Below are 20,784 nucleotides of genomic sequence, written 5' to 3' on the forward strand. Positions count from 1 at the left end.
TACTTAGAAGTAATCACCAAAAGAAATCAAGACCCTGGAGGCAAAGGACTGGCTCTGTACTAATGCAGGCAATGCTCTCTGCTTAAGAAGGCACTTCCAAAGAGAAGGAATATGAAAATCTGTATGATATCCTACAGCACAAGAAAGACTCATGGCCTCTGGGACACACGATAAGGACAAGACCGCAATTATGAGCAGACATAAGCAGCAAGTTCTGCTTCACTGCTGAATACCTGCTGTTCTCAAAACAAGCTACATCTCAACAATGTCTTATACATCGGTGTAACTAAAATTTGAGTGCAAAAATTTTAAGTGTCCAGATACTCTAAAGAGGACAGCTATATAAAGAGACCTAGAAAACTACTCATGGTTCATGGGCTAATTCTGAATACTTTTAATGGATTGTACAGATTTCTACACCTGGTTTTATGAATTACATTATATTCCAAATAGACATGACGTCATCTGGTAGATGAACATGTATCTTCTGCCCTGTGACAAAGCAACAAGTGATCCCATAAGGCTCTTACTTATAACTCTTAAAAGGATGTATTTCTTGTCTAATTGCAACATGAAAGAGTTCTTGTTAAAGGAAGTAGAATGCATCCCAAGTTTTGCACATAAGGCTCTCAAATCATTTTCACAGACACACTAGGGATCATATTGCAATAGAAGGACATTCCAATTACACAAAGTTGACTGACACATATTACTTTTACTTTCCAGTGTATAAAATCTATTTTTGCATTCAATCCTATAGAAATATGCCACAAGTAAGAAACAATGGATTAGAAGCTAGGCAGAATCCCTACCATATAAACTGAAGGCAAAGGGTAAAAACAGAGATGGCGAAGTCTCAGCTAAAACCTTTCATATACAGCAAGAATTCTACTACATTCCCTTTCCTATACCCAGGTACACTAAGTTAGTTATACTAACTAACAAACCTTTTAAAAAAAGTTTTAAAAAAAAAAACCCAACCAACAAACCAAAAGAAACAAATAAACAAAATCACATCAACTTTAATCTGTGCACTTCCACCTGAAGATGAAAGCCTGAACACAGTAGGCAAAAAGAAAATCCTGTTTCAAGGAAAATATCATCTCCAATATTCATGTATCATGCATTAGAGACTCCCAGGACTGAACCGCTAACACTTGTATACTGCTAGAAGCTTAGGGATATTGTAGTTGTATTATCTGATACAAGGAGGATATTTTCATATCAGGCTACCTGAAAACCTGAATCTGAACAAAAGTTCAAATCAGTCTTCTTCTACAATTCATTCTGCATTTAAAACCAGTCCACAGTCAGATCAGTTCCTTTCAGCAAGGCAAAAGTTACAAACTAACAACAGTGTCATAGCGATGATTCTTCAGTCTTCATCTTTTTTGTTTGTCCATTTGAACCATGTTGCAGATCCTGCCTTTTCTTTTTCTGCTGCTTTAACCTTTCCTCTTTCCTCTGTAGGTAGGCAGCCATGTTATCAAATGAAGCCTTGTAGAGACAGCTATAGTGGCTCTCTGCGCCAACAAAGCCTGCAGTTGGGCAAAGCAAGAACACAAGACAAGTATTAATTCCCTTAGCAGTTTCACCAATTACTTCTGGCACTTTAATTCTAGATAGTGCATTTTAACTCATCCACTGTGGTCCTATCCACTTTATTAAATATCAGCATTTACACTGCGTAAGCCTGATTTGTGTCTGTAAGCATCTGTCCTGCATTCACACAGCCAAGCATAACCTCCACTTCTAGGCTAAAACATTTGCACAGAGGCAAGCACCTGACATTCAAGCAAAGAGGGCACGCAGCTCTCCTTACATATTGGACACTTGCAGAACTTCAAGGCTCCTCTTCTAAAATGACCACTGTTACCACTCATTGTTAAACAACCCCGTTGGAGTTGTTCCCTAAGACTGAAGCACTGCAAAGGGCATCTGCTACCTAACTGTCCTTAGCTGACTTGTCCCTTACAGTATTAACTTAAAAGAAGCTCACACCATCTCCAAGACTGTAAGTTTAGACAAGTTTAACAGGGAACTAACTACCATCCAAAAAACCCCAATCAAATTGGTTCTGTAGAAGTCCACATTTCTAAAATTTGTTAAGAGAGGTACCTGACAAAGCCAGTTATCTCTAGTTCTCTTTGTATTCCTACCTTTTCCCACTTCCAAAATTTCTTGATCTTAAAGGACAAATGCAAGAAAATCCAGTATTTGCTTGGGTTTGGTCCTGAAATTAGTGTGCTGCTCCACAGTAATGTACATACATAATCCCCTTGTTTGTTGATACATAAACAAAACAACTTTCCCTCACTGGTACTCAGCAAAGCGCATGCCTTTACTTTCAGGGTCTTGCACGCGCACAGTAACCGGTTTTTTGGCCTTTGGCCCTGGGAGAAATTGCGTGCTGTCAGTTTGAATATCCACGCTACTTGCTACTTGATCACTCTGCACTAAATCTTGCTCCACCTTTTTCTGAGATCAATTAGATTGTCAAACTGTTCAATATGTACTTCAAGACTGACCTATGCATTTTAAATCCTACAGAATCATTGATCAGATGAAACAAGTTTATAATAGATGATATGCAGGCATTAAGACTTGAGTTTAAACAACATAATGATCACCTTTTTTAAAAGAAGTAACTACCTTTTCAGGCACTAATTATGCTCTAGAATAAGTGCTCATCTACTGTGCCTCCCCTTACTAATTAACAATAATAGACCCTGTCATCTGAGCAGTCCTCCTTTCCCAGCTGCAGATGCAGCCGGCTACCGTGTGCCACAGTAATTTGCTATGCTAGCTAATTATGCTCAGAATCTCTTCCCCTGCCTGCTCTTCTTACTTCTTTGTTGCTCATTTTCACTCAGACCTCATACTTCTAATTATGTGCCTGGCTGTAACTATCAAGTCTGCAACATCCACATGCAAATACTCTCCCTTCTAAAGAAGCAGATTTCTGTTAAGGAGACTTTACATTAGACTGCACATTCCTGCAACTCTTCCATCTATATGGGTGAATAACCTTTATGTATGACCACCAAGAACAGACCAAGAAAATACTGTAACACCTTTTTTAAGCAAAAAAGTTCCCAGTCTCCCAGCAAAGTACAGGAGAAAGATTTCAATTAATCATCTCGCAATACAAAATGAGACATCCACTAACACATACCCTTCTCTACCCTGCAGCCATAATTTCAGCCTGTAAACTGGTGTTTTTTAAATACAAAAGATCCTGGAGACATAGGGTGCTTCTGAACTAGTAAACCATGAATTATTTTTCTGCCAGAGACTGGAGGTGGAGCAGAAATCAAGAACAAAATGAACCAATCCTGAAACCAATCGATTTCATCCCTGATGATACAATCCAGGGTCACACCCTACAGCCACAGCAAGCTCCACACAATCTGCCTAGCCAAGGTGGACCCAAATGGCCCATCTTTACAGCAGAACTGCTCCTCCCATGGCTACTCTATTCTTACTGTCTCCACCGCACTTCTGAGTGTCACGCCCAGGTAAGTACAACAGTATTTAATATCGCAGCAGTAAGACAGACTGCAGCAGCCCTGTCATAGGGTGTTTTGATACATCCCTGTGATAAGGTGCCTATGTGAAACAGTTATAATGCTATAATTCAGACCTTAAATAACTACATCATTTTGTGGAAACAGTAACCCAAATGCACTTCATGATCTACACTAACTTCCATACCATATGGAGTGATGAAACCGAGAAAACTGAAAGATTAAATGACTTTAACAGCCAGCTGAACTACTGTGAACTACAATTTTCCTCCTGTATCTTATGCTTTAGCTGTAAAAATTGCATTTCCTGGGCCTTTAGGTCAAATTTCTCACCTTCAAACACTGTCCAGTTGTCTTGAAGATATTTTGACATTTTCTGTAATCCTCTGTCATCAATTACAGGCTGGGAAAAGAAGGAACACTGCATGATATTTTGGGAATAATAAACAATCTCGTGTTTCACAGCACACTGAAAAATGCAACAGCTCTCAGATGGATACAGTGAAAGGAGCATGAGTGTAAGCCCTCTGTGATGTCTTTCAGGCTCCTTTTTTCCAGGACTGCTATAGAAACCTGGCCCGAGATCATGTGTTCTGCTAGGGAAGCTTTGCAGCTTGAAGGAAAAGAAAATGGATTTCCACTTACTAATCTGTGAGGAAAAGGATTATCACAAGGAACATGTAAGGGTCAAAGGAGTTTCATTTAAAACCACTTCAGTACTATACCATAATTAGCTGGGGACTTACAGGGATAACAAGCAAGTTTCCCATTGTTTAACAGACTATTACAGAGAACTTGATAGCACATCCCTCAAATTTGACCCCCTATTCTCAAAGAAAAAGAATCCCCTAATGCTTCCAGAATGCCTTGTCCCCCAAAGGATCCCTCAGAGGCAGGCACAGAGAGGGCTGTGTGGAAAGCATTCCTGAGCAAACCACAAAGGGATTTTGTTGTTTTGTGGGGTTTTTAAATAATCAAGTGTAGCACACAGAAAGCACAGGCAATGGTTTAAAGTACCAAGTGCAACAGCTGACAGCCACTCCACTTGATCCCGCTATGCCAGATGTTAGCTTTACCAAAGAGACTAGTATTGATAACAAGCTCTCAGCAGCTTTGCATTATACACAGGTGAGAGGAGTAGAATGAGATGTATATATATGAATTTCACCCAGTCTCCAGACATAGCAAAGTGTGGCATTTAGCTTTCAGCAAACATAGTTTACTTCATTTTTTGCTATGGCCTCAAGACAACACAAAACATTCAGGACATTAGCATAACAAAAGTATCTACCTTCCACTGTCCATCACATGGTCTGTACAATTGAAGAGGAGCTTCACTGTTTTCCTCCAAAATCCATAGATCTCCTGTTTCCTCAAATGCGATGTCCCAGATTTTACGTGTCAAAGAGATTTTCTGTCTGTAAACTAGCTGCTGGGCAGTGGCATCAAGCTGAAAGATGTAGACTGTGGGAATACTTTTGAGAGGAAAAACTTAATTACCATTATTACCAAATCCACCTACAGCCATCACTTGTACAGCAAACTACAAACACCCACTTTAATTCCAGACAGATCCAAAGCAAAGTCATTAGGAATTGCCAAAAATACTCTAGCACTTCAAGTGCAGTTTGCTTACATGATCTGAGGCAGAGGCTGTAAATACCTAACACGTAAAATGGCTTTTCAAGTGTTATATGAAAGAAAAAGCAGTCAACACTGCCTTTTCTTTAAAAGGTAGTAAAGGGAATTTCATAAGGATTACTAAGGATTTATATAAGGAGTGTTGCATCACAGCACACCGGCCTACAAGGCTTCACTTCAAGGAACATGTAGCTGAGCACCAGTCTAAATAAAACAGGAAAGGAACTACATGCCGGGGAGGAGAGGAGGGAATGAGAGCAATAGAAAATCTTGACACGGCTGAAGAACAGGACTCTGGCACTGCACTGATCTCCACCTCTCCCATCAGCACTCACTCACTCCTCTAACAGCCACAGCCTCTACGTGCAGAGGTTCCTAACCACCTTTGGACAGGGTCACCTCCCAGACCCACATGACAGCAGTGTTCAGAAACGCTGGGCTGTGGAACTGGAAATAAAAGCCTGATGTGGAGCACAGTGCAGCCCCTGGGCTAAGTGACTGGGGCACAGCCCTCAGCTGACATGGCTTCCCCTTCCAGGCCCAGTTTGGATGTCCACATAGAAGGTGTGATGGGAAATAGCTAAGGCTCCTTGCTCTGGCAAAGAGCAAGTCCACTGAGGGGACAGGGGGCCGATTTCACTGTACAGGCAGCTCTGGCAATCTCTCCCTGTCCTGTTGGCAAGCTTTTGTCAGGCAGATCAATGCTGTGGAATGAGAGGGGAAGAGGGCTTGTCCACCCCTGCAAGACACTCCCCTGCTGGCTGGACCTGTAAGGTTCCTCAGTGCTTGAGTCCTTCAGGTCCCGAGGGCCCTCTCCTTATGCAAATGCTTATGTTTGAAGCCAAAAGACAAGGCAGCCTCCCCCCCCAATTTTGAACTGAAGCAATGCTGTGGTTTTAAGCCGAACAGCTGAACCCATTAACAGGAGCAGGATACAGTAACAGAAGTCTGGGTGCTCCATTGCCACAGCACTTCGAGCAAAACAGGACCCTAAACACATGGGTCAGGCACAGCAATTTAGGGAGACATCCTCAGCATTGAGCAGAGCTCTCACACATCCTAGCCTTGTGTTTCCTCCCATGAGGAAAAGGCATCACAAATTCTGCAAAACTAAGCTGGGTAACCCTTGCACTCACCTCTGCACTCAGACCAAGTACAGAAAGGACTCAGAGGCTCCCTGTGAGGCCACAGACATGCCTGAGACGCTCGAAGATCCACACTACCAAGTACTTCAGGCTAGAGCAAAGTTAGGACAGCCAGCAGGGAAAGCTGCTCTTGCTTTTGCAGGAGCTGTGATGATTTTAGCCATTATTCCACTTATTCTTACCAGTCACAAAGAATGGCAACATAACCACCTTGACAGCAGTAGGTTATTCTTGACACAGGGTATTTCTATTAGGAAAAGAAAAAGAAACATCCTTGTAAGTTAAGACCATTTATGGGAAGAAAATTCACATTCCATTTCATGTCTTAGCCTGTAAAATTTAGCAGATGTCTTAATTTACAGCAAGTCAAGCAATTTAATTACCTTTAAACTGTAGTCAAGTATATTTTTGTATCAGTGTTTGCTGTTTTATTAAGTTTTCCACACTTCTCCCTTCACAGCCATCCAAACAGAGATCAAATGTAAAGGTTTTAGTGAACTACTCTTAATAGACAAACTAGCAGATGAAGGAAAAGTACACCACCTTCAAACATTCTCTCCTGCAACACTAATGGCAAAAATACCAACATTAAGCCTGCTCAGCCAGGATATCACACTAGCATCTTAGAGATTATAAACACAAGCCATTAGCTGCTATTATGTTTGTTAAAAAAAGATGGTGATGCATAGCTAATATCCTTGCTGCACTGTCTCTGTTTTCAACCTGCGTCTGGGTAAAAACATACTGCTTAACAGAAAAAGTGTTCTGAAGAACAAGGCAAGACTGCCTGAGGCCATTTTCCTCATTAAAACAAACAAACAAACAATCCCCCCCCAAAAAATAAAAATCCCACATCCAACAACAAAAACACTCCACACCACACTCCTAATTTAGATGATACACAGTTTTATCAGAGAGAATCAGAGAAATACCTTTGCTGCACAAACCATACTACTTGAAATATATAATAACTGATTTGAGGCTCCTTGAGTGGAAAATAAGAACTTGGGAGGAGCAGAGAAACTGCAAGAAGATGCCTGAGGGTGCTTTTTCAAAAGTATTTGTTATATAATGGGAAAGATGAAACTGCAAAGGCAAAAGGCTGGTTCTCAAGTATATTTTGTAAGTAGCAGTAACGCCAGCACTTCTGATTGATAAAACCTTCCTACTAGTGAGTTATGCCCTTTAGGGCAGGGAAAATACATCTTCTTGAGGATGCATCTGAGTTCTGCCAGCAGTGTCAAGTCCTCCTTCCTTTTACCCTCTTTCCAGCCTTCACCCTTCTTGCTAACATGACACTGGACACTAGACAGAACCTCTGGTTCACCAGATTAAACTGAATTTGGGAGTAACCACAGGATTTTACCCTTTGAGCTACAGGCTGATATATAGGCACTGTCAGGGTGCTTGTTTTGGAATTTTACAATCAATGTAGGAAAGCAAAACAAGCTGTACAGCTTCCAAACATTCAAGTCAGCAAGTTTAATACCCGAAGTTATTTTGTCAACAGTACATGATGGAACTACTAAAAGATAAACCAACTCCGGGAAAGAAAGTTAATTAATGGTATAACTATAGCTGAAAACCAGGGTTACACAGTGCATCTCCAGCACACAACACAAAAAAATAAAACCCATTGTGTGATACAAGTTCATGGAGGGGAAGCAAGAACAGCATGCACACGCTTTTCACTCGCATACTCAATTGCCTGTTTGGACAGAAAAGGAGCACTTTATAAAAAAGATTATCAAAGGATGATATGTTTTAGAATTCTTGGGAACAGATGAGCCTCTTGCTACTCTGCAAAAATACTAAGTTGTTAGTATACATTTAGCACTGGGACTCAGGACCCTTGTTTCACAGGGACATAAAAAATGCTTACAGTCCAAATACCAGGTAGGATGAGTGGGCTCAATCAGAAAAGATCTCTGTAGCTAATACGTCTAAATGTAGTTATTGCAGTATGGAGCCTTTTACACCACAGCTTTAGAGTAGAACTGGCAGCTTCTATTGTAAACCACCAGTGGATTCTTTAGACATTTAAGGGAACAAGCCAAGAGAGATTTATCTATATTAAAAAAAACACAAACCTGTGATATTTATTTCTAATAACAAAGCCCTGCCTCTGCCTGTCTCATGACAAACACGCAGGGCAAGTGCAGCGATGGGAAGTGCCCACCTACACAGCTGCATGCTTTGTCAGAGAGACAAAGGGTTCTGTGAACTTGAAGCATGCAGCAGCTCTTCCCCACCCTCACTGGGGGAGGGAGGAGGAAGATTTTTTTATTTGAACCAAGTGTTATTCCCAGCTTGACAGAGACAAAAAAATGCATCTTCTTTGCAAGCTCTTTCCTTTCCATGTGTGGGTAAGTGAACAATCAGCAAAGTGAATGTAAGCCCCAGAGTAAAGACTATGAAATAACAACATGAAGGAGAGCTACAAGAGCAGTCTGTGATAAACCGATACTCTCTGAACTTAATTCAGCATTTGTATGACACTGTCATCAGCCTGCCAATACCTTAAAATTAACTTTTGATGTCACCTGTGAGAAAAGGTGACTCTATGAAAAATTAATGCACTGGGGTAGAGTTGTGCAATTCATGTTCTGGACTTTAAACAAGCTTCTGCTGTCAAGAGGATCAGATGAGGTGACAGCTCTGAAGCAGGAAAAATATTTATATAGCACTACAAAATTAGAGAATTACTCCCATTCTAGTGGGAAAATGAACTGAGGATCTGCAACCCACCAGCTGAAACCAATGCTACACTGCTCAAAACCACTCCTACATTCCCAAAACAGACATATATTCATCATCTGCCAAGCAAAATAAGCCCACATTTATGTGCTCACATGACCCACCATTACTGATGATTCCATTATCATTGTCTTCAAGCTGTGTTTCAAGCTTCAGTGCATTCACAGTGGTTATCAATAGTAAAAATGAAATGAAATGTGAAAGAATAGAAGAAAAATACTTATATCCCATCTGATCTTCGATTGCCAGTCGTCTGCAGACAGCACGCTAGTTGCAACCTACAAAGTGCTGACTCAAGAGTTTGTTCCTTTAGATTTACCCTATAAATGTCACACTAGATGGTGAAGATGATCTTTGATACACCTGGATCCACAGCACAACTAAGTACTACCACCAGACATAATCTCTGGTATTTCTAGCACTATGATGCCAGCAAAACACAAGTCTCCTTTCCCATTTGGTCCTGCTGGCCATCAAGATAGTAATTGGTCTGCAAGAAGTACAGATTGACAGCTGTGTAGCAATACAGCACAGAGATGGCAGTGCACCACATTAAGGTTTAAATCTGTCTTTTATCTGTCTGTAATCACTGGGATACTGCCTGATCACTCTTCCAAGTGTGTACAAAGACAGCTGAGTCTTCTGCACCCCTCAAGCATCATGCAAATCTAGTGTTATCAAAGACAGATTTTAAAATTGCCTGTAAAAGTGGACAGTAAGAAGAATTTCACAGATTCAAGGAACAGGCCAGCCTGAGTCTTCCAAGACAGATATCACAGTGGATAGAAGTGCAAATACTGCAGCAATACAGTTTATTAATTGCTGTGTTATATTTATTAACCCACAGTTTGTGGGTTTTCCCTTTCTGTCATTGCTTACTCACGCCAAGGTAAAGAAGCTGAACAGAGACACCTCAGTCAAAGGGCAACCCAAATTTCTCCTGCGAGACTCCATCAGCATAAAGAGTATCCTATGGAAAGGTCTTATCAGGTGTGTTAGGAGACAAGGCAAGTATTACTAAACTACATTCAAAAACCTTCAAAAACATTCTAAGAGAGTTGGAGATAATTTTTAAAATCAGCTCCTGCTTGCAGCAACAAGTTTTTTTCCTGTAACGTTTGTTAGTTTTTCTAATGCTATGTTCAAGGTTTGTTACATAGTTTAACATTTTTTTATAAACTTATTTGTAAGTAATGGAGTTAAGATTCGGTGTGAGATCAAGCACCATTAATTTACTTACAAACTTTACTTAATTTACAATCTTACTAAATGCTAAGCCAGTCTAAGCAACAGGTAGCATTTTTAAAATTATTAATAGGATCCCCACTGCAGAGCTAGTAGCTTACTAGTCCTCAAAGACCCAGTAAAGCCAGAAGGCAATGTATTTTAAAACAAAATCATTCTTCCCTCCAAAAGAAATGCCTTGCAACACTGCTACAGACATGGATTTGATGACTATTAAAACACATTGTTTCAACAAAGAACTCTCGTTAGCTACTTCTGAACACAAAGATGTTGGCTTTGAAACTCCCCAAGACACACACTTCCAGAAGGCTATACATGGTAATTTTGTAGATTTGCCTCAATCTTAATTCTCCCTTCCTCACTCAAACTCTGCTGCACCCAGACTGTTAAGAGGATGTCAGACAGGTGGGCTTGTCACCTAATTTGGTACACCCATTTTTTGCTTGTGAAAAAACCCAGCAATAGCTACTTCAAACATTTCAAGTGCTAGGCTCAAGCTGAAATGAGCCAGAGACCTTGTGAATGTGTACAAGAGGTCTCTGGTTCAGATGTGCTTTAAAGTATACTTTCAAGTTCAAGAGTAGGTTAAATTGTCCATATAGATATTACCCTGAATTCCTGCTAACAGGAACTCTAGGCCAAAACCAGGATGTCCAGTATCTAAGGTCTGAATGCTGTGTGCAAGTGGCTGCCTCCCTCGGCTTATGTACAGACCCAAAGTTGCGTGTTGTTACTCCAACACAAAGAACAACTTGCTGATGCCTTCTGCACAAAAACCTTGAATTGTCAGGTCTGTCCCTAGGAGCTTGGTCCTTCCATGGGTTGTGCTCCCATTGCAGTAACTGGCAATCTTACTAACATGATCAGGCCAGACCTACACAGACAGCAAAGAATCTCTGAGAGATCCCCAGATATGGCTCCCGACTGCTGGGAGAGGCCGAGAACAACATACTCAGACTAACCAAAACCACAATAGAACACAAGGGAGGGAAGACAGAAGTTTTCAATTTAATTTCAGCCTGGATATGAATTCTGCAGTGAATTTGCCTCAAGAGCTATGCATAGCTACAGGCCTCCCAGTCACCTAACAACTAGGAGACTGCTGGGGTCTCCAGAGAAAGAAGCATTTTTAGAGATTCACATGAAAAACACACCCAGCAGGATGGCTGGTAAGATGAACAACTCTTTAACGACCCAACAGATTAGCAGCTGGCTTAATACGATGTACACAGCAGGGACAAGAACGAGTGCTAGTGCTACTTCACTGCTATTAGGTTGTGTGCCAATTCACATGACAAGAAAGAACAAAACCAGAGATCAAGTACTACCAGAAGAACTGCTCACATCAGATGAGCACCCCAAATCACAGTAGCACTCCAAATGCACATGTATGACCCCATTTGTGTATGAGCTGCAAGCTAAGGAGAGCTCCTGGAACATTCAGTTTTCATGTAGGACTCATATTTTAATTCTGGACACTGTCCAGCTTCAGAACAACCCAAAGGAAGGAGCCCAGTGTTCTGACTTCACAGGGCAGTACTACTGCACCTGACTCGTTACTACTGTTCCAAAGATTCTTTTTGCTCAGATAAATCGCAACTTTAACACTTGCAATTCTGCGTATTTAAAAAAAAAAAAGTGAAATTTTAGATCTTTCCAGTGTTACAAGGTATTTTCTGGCTAAGAGACTTCTGGAAAAATTTTCAAGTGAAGCCTTTATCCAGTGTGCAGAACTTATATTTGGGAAGAATTACAAACATCTTCTTTTGGTCACTGCTTGGCACTTTCCAGAAACGCACGCAAGACACAGGAATGGATTTCAGGGACTTTCTTCCTCTCCTGAAATCCCAGGCTATTTTAACAGTTTCTAGGTCTCCCATAACTTCCAAACCCACAGACAGAAGGGAGGCACTCCTAACAAAATGCAACAAATATGTTTGGGAGTCACAAGGATCAGGAGGACAGCAGAAGCACTAACACACATGGGCATACCTGGTCCGTTTTGGTTGTCTCAGGCCCACAGATGCTGCTTAGATGACAGCAGTACACTTCTTCTCCGCTTTTGTACTCCCAAAGTCTCAGAGTCGAGTCCTAGGCAGATGGAAAAGGACACAAGTCTATTACTAACAGCACCTCAGGTAAAGAGAGGCCACTCATGGCCTTCAGCTAAATCCCGTTTCCCTGAAGAACTTCCCACAGAAGCTGCTAAATAGTCACTTAGTTAAGACCTCAAATTGCAGATAGAGCATTTTAATTAACATAATTTTCCCCCCTCCATTCTAAATTATTCAATCATGCTAACTTTAATTCTCCTTTTGAAGTGGAAATTGGGTAGCTGGAGGAGTGCATTTCAAGTCTGTCTCAAACAGCACAGTAATACACATGCTCAGCATTTTAATGGTAATTCTTTCAGGTTGCCCTTCTCCACCCCTACTCTTGTTATTATCCAAATTCTCATTTGATTTAGTAACCTCCTGGAGAGAAACTAAACACCCTTCTGGAAAAACAGAGTCATCAAAGAGCATTTGCTAAGAATTAAACACACCCGCACACAGCACTAATGCTAGAATTGCTTAAAGAATTAGAGGAACAAGAGACAAGAGCCTTAGGGAAACAAGACCGGCAGCTGAAAGCAAGTGCTAAAAATTACTACCATCTTTGTATCTTCACAGAAAATATTATTTGTTTCCTAAGCAGTTTTGGTAGTCTGGGAAACAAAGAATATTGTTTCCCTTCTTTTAGACCAACTCCATCTACATAGTCTGTCCAGGTCTGATAGGACAGCAGGAGGCTATCAGTTTAAGAGAAGGGCTGACAGGGAGGGAAAGGAGGAAAAATTACTTCAGTCCTCATCCAAGCATTGTATAGCACTGCACTGCACTGCAATCTCTACACAACATGCACTGGATGTACTATGGGGGGCACAGAGACATAATTCAGAACCAGTCTCACAGGGGAAAGTAAATGCAAGAGTGTAGAGGGAACAGTTTTTTTCATCTTAAAAGCTCTAAAAAGATCTGCGATTCTAAAGCAACTCATTCTCAAGACATTCTCATGTGAGATCTGCGATTCTGAGGCAACACATTCTCATTATCATTGCAGGGTGGCATAATACCCATTCGCTTCAAAGTTAATATTCCAGTGATTGAAGTTTGTGCTCTAAAGCAAGAGTTCATGATGAAGAAATACTGAAGACTTTGTGATTTCTCCATCCTGAAGATCTTAATAAGAAGCTAGGCTTGCTACACAGTCAGTGTCTCTTAAAGGATCTAGCAATAGCATGGCTGAACACTGAACAGAAAGCTGAGAAAGCTGCATAAGGAGAGAGAGAGAGAGGGTATGCAGGAAACCACAAGAGATTATTCCAAGTATCCCAAAGAACTTGTGGGAAACACAAACAATGGTTTTAAAGTCTAAATTTTCAAGTACTTTTTTGAAGAAATTTCAATACATACCCCAGAAGCTGACAACAGCAGATCAGGATAGTTGGGTATTACAAGGATTTTGCTTACAAACCTAAAGGGAAAGCAGTCAAAAGTTGAACTCTCTTGCATGACACTTTGGTCTTTAAACACACACAGTAAGAGAAAACACTGATTTTAAAGAGAGCCTTATAATAACCAAAAAGATTCTCCACATCAAGCCAATGAGGAGGAAGAAAAAATACGTCTACAGTACTTAATATAGTATATATACACTACACAAACTGCTGACCTTCTACTTAATAGAAAAAAACTGTTAAACTATTTCCCCAGCTGCACTCCAGGAATTCTATTGACTTCCTCCTGACTGAGAACGCTGCCATTTAGACCAAAAAACACCAATGGAGACAGATTTACCCCGGTAGCATGTTCCACCTTCTTAATTCATGATGCACATTTAAAAGATTAATCAGCAGATGCTTTTAAAACACAGCAACAGTGATGACTCAGCTTTCAGAGTAGCACATCTCTCCCACCACAGCTGGGGATCAATCAAACGCAATCTTTACAGAATTTTAAAACAAGCATGTGGCAATTTCCCATCAGTGTCGACATTCAGTCAGAAACCTTGTTTTTCAGAAGTATGTAATACTGCTATTTCTACCATGACTTGCCTTTGCTGAGAGTAACGAGGACCTGAACTTTTGGAGTTTGTTACTATATCTTAACACTCAGCAACCTAAGATGTAGTGACCTGAGCAAAACGTTGAGTGGGACAGCCTTGCTTTTGAAAATGGGCATAACTTTACGGCAATTAAAAAAAAGAGAGAAAAGAAAAAAATAGAAGATATCTGGTCACTGTAACACAAACTTTCATGACAAAGCAGTAATGGCAGGTGCATGCAGGCATAACGGATCCAGCAACAATCACCATGCACCCCACTGAAAGATGAAAACCCCGGAGTATGAAACCAGACAACAGTTAGAGCTGCTTTATGTAATCCTTTGTGTATTCAATCCTAATTTAAATACTGAATTTTTAAATATATTTCAATCAATTTACCCTAAGTGCCATTCCACTCTGCAGTCACTAATGAGCTATTTATGCAGACAGAACAGCCCCTGTCTAAAAGTGTCTTTCCGAGCATCAAGTTCTATACATTACAAAGTACAACTGATACACAGTAGCTGTAAACATTGGACATGGCTCTGTAAACATGCTATAGAAACCAACCTGATAAAAGACTACTTAGATCTTTAACATGAGTAGTCTCTTGCTTTTATACTATGCCAATTCTACACAGGTTAGACCACCAAATTATGTTACTAACATCAGATTGACACTCCAAATTAATCTGTGTCCTAAATGCTCTTGTTGGGTAAGTTTAGACAGGTTGCTATCCATATGTCAAGTTCCCCTGTCACACCATATTTCTTTAACTTGTTTCTGATATAGTGAGTTCACTGCACCACGTTGCATCATCTTATGGAAGAATGTGCCTGGAAGGGTGTTGTTATCCCCAAGTAACTCAGTGGACAGACAAGCAGAATCACGAGAGTCCTCTGCCCTATGCAGGGTCTCTGCCACCTTGTCACTGTGAACTTCAAAATATAGCAGTGGCCACACAAAAAATCTTGCACAACCCCCCTAGCCTACTCAAAACCCCTAACAACTGACAACAAAAAACCTCCAAAAGCCCACAAAAACATATAGAGAGATAGGAGGCAAACTCAAGAGACTTTGAAAATACCACAACTGACAGACATTTTAAGCAGTAGAGGGAAATGTCTTTTAAAAGTCTATTTACCCTTTGAGTCTTCCTCATGAGAAAGAACTACTGAGAAGAAAAGGGAAAGTACAGCCCCTCCTGTAGGCTGAAAAAGAAGCCCTGATAAACTGGCTAGAAGACAACCCCTACTCCTATACCAGAACTACTGGTCTTCTAATAAGTCAGAGCACATCCAAATCACATCGGTACAGCTAGCAGATTGCTCTGTTGCCTTCCACTCTACAGATCACTGTAACCAGATGGATCTTCACCTGGGGAAGGAAAAAGGGTTGCCTAGAGAGGTGGTAGATGCCCCATCCCTGGAAACACTCAAGGCCAGGTTGGATGGGGCTCTGAGCAACCTGATCTAGTTGCAGACGTCCCTGCTCACTGCAGGAGAGTTGGACTAGATGATCTTTAAAGGTCCCTTGCAACCCAAACCATTCCACAATTCTATGATTCTAAACATAGACCTAACTGTTGTTTAATATGAGTTGAGAAGATAATAATTTCATCCACTGAGGCACAGGGAAAAGCTGCACACAATAACTTTTGCACACAACGGACTTACTCTTTGTGTCCCAGACAGTAGGATACAATATAATGAGGAGCCTTTGCCAAGCTGACTCTGATCTTCTCATCTCTGTCTGCAGTTAGGATATACTGGTCATCAGGACTCAGTGCCTGTCGGTAAAGGAAGTTTTAGTGCCCAGTCGTTCAACGTTTGTTTTAATAAAATTCTTCCTAATCAGGAGGGAAAAAAAAAGATAAGCAGTAAACTATCTGTTTCTCCTGACTCTGAATGGCAGGTACAAGCAATAAGCCACACTTTTCCACCAATAATGGAAGCACAAATCTTTATGATAGTAACTTTCTTGCTCACTAAGACAAGAGACATTGCCTGCTGGGTCCAGTGAAAGCCACTGAGCAGAAGTCCCACTGAATCTTAAAAAGAAAGAAATATCACACTGAAAAGCAAAACTGGTGTGACAGACTGGGTGAATTCCCATATACGTTCCAAATCTTCTGTGACTGTAATATGAAAGCTTTGTGAACACTCACAGTCCCAGAACAGATAACCCTTCGGTAAGATGGTTTCCTCACCAAACTCTGCAGACAAACTCAGTAGGAGGAAATCCAGACCACACACTTCATTTTATAGAAAAGAGAACTCCCAAATCTGGGACACGCAACAGCGAAAGACCCAAACGCAAGCAGGAATGCAGGTTTGTACACTAACTACACGGAGGCATATACTTACCACATCCAATAGCAAAGACAAGTGACCCAGCTCAAGTTTTCCTTCTGCTTGGGGTTCTGTTATTGAGTAAGAATAGACATCGCCAGACTTGTCTGCAACCAGAATCTTATCCTCTGCAGCTGTAATAATCAGGGAAGTGCCTCGCCTGTTCACAGACCTGAAAGAAAAACAGCATAGTTTGAACAGCTCTAGATGGCAGCTTCAGTAAGTCTGGGATTCAGACCCAGTTAAACAGACCAAGAGACTGGACAAAAAGCTCTCAGATGCAACATTCTTGAAATGGCAGCAATGATAATAATGTTAAGAAACAGTATTGGGCCAAAATAGCACTTTTGAGACCTACGAAATAACTAAACTATGTAATAGTAAACATCTGAGGTGTGGAAGGAAAAAAGGGACAGACCATGAAAGCTGCATGCCTGCATTTTGCTTAGGTACCCTCTCAACTGAGCATTTTGCCTAGGCAGCCTGCCAGTATTCTAAAGAAAGACAGTAGACTTTCTTGCACTCTCGATAATAAAAATACCAGCTAAATACATAGCAAAGAGAAGACAAAGAACTAGTAACAGTTCTTTGAAGCAACACAGCTAAAAACTGTGTTAAAACTATTTCTCCAGTTGCCTCTTCATACTGTAAAAAGAAGTCCTTCCTTGTGAGCCTCAAGGACTCTTCCTCCTCACATCCAGAACCAGAGAGCCACAGTCTCAGGGTACCTTGTCTAGGCAAAGCCCTGAAACTGAACTCTGACCTTCCCTCATCATCTGCCAGTACATTATAGTTCCAGTTGCCTGTGTAGCAGCTAACGGTTTTCTTACAACTTTTCAGATAAACTAAGGACCATGTATGTTAGAAAACAAGTTTTAAAAAAGGTTTAATCATTTAGTCTGGAGAAAGCTTCTGCAATATAACAGCTATTGTTATTACCACTATTCTTTTCTTTTCACAATACCTCTTTTCCAAACCCCTCTATGCCTTGTGTGTTAACACAGGACTGTGGACACCAGGGATCATAGGGAATTGACATTTCTATTCACATACTCTGAAATTTGGTAACTGTCTGGAGGCAAAAGAACAATATACAGTCCTTCATCTAGGAAGATAGAAATTCTAATGCTTTTTAGTGACTGTTTAAAGGAACACTGTAACAATGGGAAAACGTATAAGACAAGAATGCCTACTAACACATTGCAGGCTCAGGCGGAACAGTTTCAAAACAGGTTACCTTGCCAACGAGAAGAAGTCTTTCTTCAAGTTCATTGTACTGCCTTTGATCTTAAACACAAAGATTCAAAAGTTCCCTGTGTCCAAAATGAGCTCACTACAAAAGCCAGCACCACATGAAACCTTTTATACAGCTTGCCACAAAACATCAATGCAAGTTACATAGCTCAACTCTGGCAAGCTTTTTCTTGTGCAGAGACCTTTGGCTTGTATTCTCAGTTTCCTAACAGGAGGTAGTGACATTCTAAAAAAAAATCCAGCTGTGGTGCTAGTTGACCTTTTAGCAGAAAATTGAAACATCAAACAATTGTTCAATGGCATACTATGGACAAGACAGACAGGACAGGGCAGCAGGGAAGACAGAATGCAGAATGAACAGAATTTGCTATTTCTGGTTTTGTCAGTGATTACTTACTACAACACTGGTTAACCCACCAAAGGTCCATCACGTATGCTACACGCACAGCCAAGCTGACAGAGACTCCATTTTGGTTTGCAACCAGGGTCTCACATTTGTCAGAGACCACCAGAAGCAGAGACGTCACAAGCTGAGGTACTTTCTTATGAAGGCCTCCACGGTCCTTTTTCACAGACAATTGTCACAAGCAGGAGCAGAAAACTTGTAACTGGAGGACCTCTGGTGGACAGCTACAGATTGTTTTCTCAAGAGCACCATAATACAGAAGGGAAACAGTTGGCAGCATATCTAAAAGACATGCTTTGAAGAGAGTTCACAAGCTCCCCAAAACATCTCCTTCCCCAAATCAACTGGGACAGACAGTGCACTCACTCAACTGCTCAGTATCTCTCTTACAGGCCCAACCTTAGCGTTCACTAGGAATGGACAAAGTTTCAGTTCTTAAAGACGCAAATACTGCCTTTTGGAATAAGAAATGAGATTATCCCTTCCTCGGCCAATGATAAAAACATCTACACTCCCCTTTTTGGTGCGAGGGACACCACACATTACTTCTTGACAAATACCTTTCAATTCCTAGTAACATTAAATTTGTTTGAGCAAGTACAAGGGAAAAAAAAAATTAAAAGGAGGAAGCTTAGTAATAACAAATGGCAACATTCCAAGTACTACTATTTTATAACTCTAAATTAATCAGCCACAGCTCCATAACAAAGTGACATGTAACATCCTGCTTCCTTACCTGATGCTAACACATTCCCAAGAAGGCTTTGTATGGAACAGAACCAGACGTTTGCTGTCATCTGTCAAGGCAAAATAATCTCCTGATGGTGAGAAGGCAAAAGCTAAAATGTCATCACTTCCTTTATCTGTCGGTTTTCCATCCTGCCTAATAGAGAGAAGGGGAACAACAGTTCACAGTGTGCAAGTTAACTGAAATACTCAAGAAGAGAAGGTCATTCTCACACCACCAAGAAGGAGCAAGAGAACAAAGTACAACGCCAGAAGTTTGATTTGCACTTAAAACACTGAACCAACTTGAACATTAATGAAGAGAAACAAGTCAAGAAAAAGGAAATGGATATAACATCTAAGTCTGTATCACTGCCTGCTTTAAAAAAAAAAACAAAACCAAAAACAAAATAACAACCCCAGAATGCTATGGTTTGTCCTAGTAGACCCTGATACAAATTTAGGGGAAAAAGGTAAAATTGGCTATAGGTACAACAATGTCCAGTAGCTGAATTTGAGCTAAAAAGAGTACTTTTTCAGGTTTTGAAATCTATTGACTTACGAGAATAGACCCGAAGGACTTATATAACTGGTTTGTGGTTTTTTTTCTAGCTGTCTTAGATGGTCTCATAAAAAATGCAGCATTCTTCTGTAAACATCTTGAACAAGAAAAGTCACGCAGAATCAATGATTATACTACTGGTGTTTCTCTAACAAAGAAAAAGGCCTAATCTCCCCTCTGGGATGAAACAGAAACAAAAAGATACATACATATAAATCCAGCAGGTTTAGCAAAACCAACCCAGTCATCACCTGATCAAGGAGTCATCTCGTCACTTTCTTTTATGATCCTCACTGCCACATACCCTCAGGAGGAGACGCACACTCTAGGAAAACAGCAGATTGCCCAAGCAGATTTTCTCACCCTTTATTTCCTAAGGTCGTCTTCTCCACATTGATGCAATCGTACACGAAGAGACTATCATCTCTGCAAACAAAGACCAACACGCTAAAACCACTGGAACAGCAACAACCACGAGCTTAACCACCAAGAGTATCAACTCTTTTGTAACATACTATTATTTCGCGGTTATTTGCGGAACTGACCCCTATCTCGAGGAACCATCCCTCCCAAACAAGCTCCCAAAGTTCTACAGATGTAGCAGAAGTTTAAAACCTTGGATTGTACATATATGCCAAAAAAATGAAATCGTCATGTGTTGGCAAAGTAACCATGTATTCAGCTTTTGTCGGACTCGACGTTATTTGTCACCAGCATGTACCCAGTGCCGCTCGCCCCCACCACCTCCCCGCGGCCCAGCCCCGGCAGGGAGGGCTCCGCCACTGCCGGCAGCAGCCACAGGGACCGAGCAGCGAGTCTCCGGCAGCGCGGCGGCCTCCGCCGCTGGGCCCCGCGGCCCCGGCCCCACCCCACAGCCGCCCCACCAAGGCACGGCACGGCACGGCACGGCACGGCACTGACCCGGGCTCCCTGTACCGCGCCGCCAGGAGCCGGCCGCCGCCGCTGGCGGCCATCAGCGCCCCGCGGAGCGCCAGGGCCGGCGCCGGCCCGAGACCGCGCCCGCCGCCGCCCTCCATGCGTCAACACGGGACACGTGCGCGGCGCGGCGGGCGCAGGGCACTGG

At 41.5% G+C, this 20,784-nt stretch overlaps 1 protein-coding gene across 1 annotated transcript; it reads right to left on the minus strand.

Moving 5' to 3' along the window:
* Positions 1-1,006: 1,006 nt before the first annotated feature.
* On the minus strand, positions 1,007-20,752 carry WDR4 (WDR4 tRNA N7-guanosine methyltransferase non-catalytic subunit). Its single transcript, XM_074904298.1, has 11 exons — positions 20,622-20,752; positions 20,064-20,126; positions 19,149-19,295; positions 16,768-16,924; positions 16,078-16,190; positions 13,771-13,831; positions 12,308-12,406; positions 6,496-6,560; positions 4,819-5,002; positions 3,861-3,930; positions 1,007-1,538 (listed from the first exon to the last, which is right to left on the minus strand). The coding sequence occupies exons 1-11, from the start codon at positions 20,735-20,737 to the stop codon at positions 1,360-1,362; spliced, it is 1,254 nt and encodes a 417-aa protein (XP_074760399.1). The 5' UTR covers positions 20,738-20,752; the 3' UTR covers positions 1,007-1,359.
* Positions 20,753-20,784: the final 32 nt, after the last annotated feature.

This window comes from Athene noctua, chromosome 1 (assembly GCF_965140245.1).
Source record: "Athene noctua chromosome 1, bAthNoc1.hap1.1, whole genome shotgun sequence".
NCBI classification, from domain to species: domain Eukaryota; kingdom Metazoa; phylum Chordata; class Aves; order Strigiformes; family Strigidae; genus Athene; species Athene noctua.

Excerpts from the sequence above, each read along its gene's own strand:
- WDR4 (XM_074904298.1), bottom strand. The coding sequence starts at position 20,737 with ATGGAGGGCGGCGGCGGGCGCGGTCTCGGGCCGGCGCCGGCCCTGGCG. Across the intron at positions 16,191-16,767 it reads TGTCTTTGCTATTGGATGTG|GCACTGAGTCCTGATGACCA; the intron begins GTAAGTATATGC and ends CTTTACCGACAG. Across the intron at positions 12,407-13,770 it reads TGCTGTTGTCAGCTTCTGGG|GACTCGACTCTGAGACTTTG; the intron begins GTATGTATTGAA and ends CCATCTGCCTAG.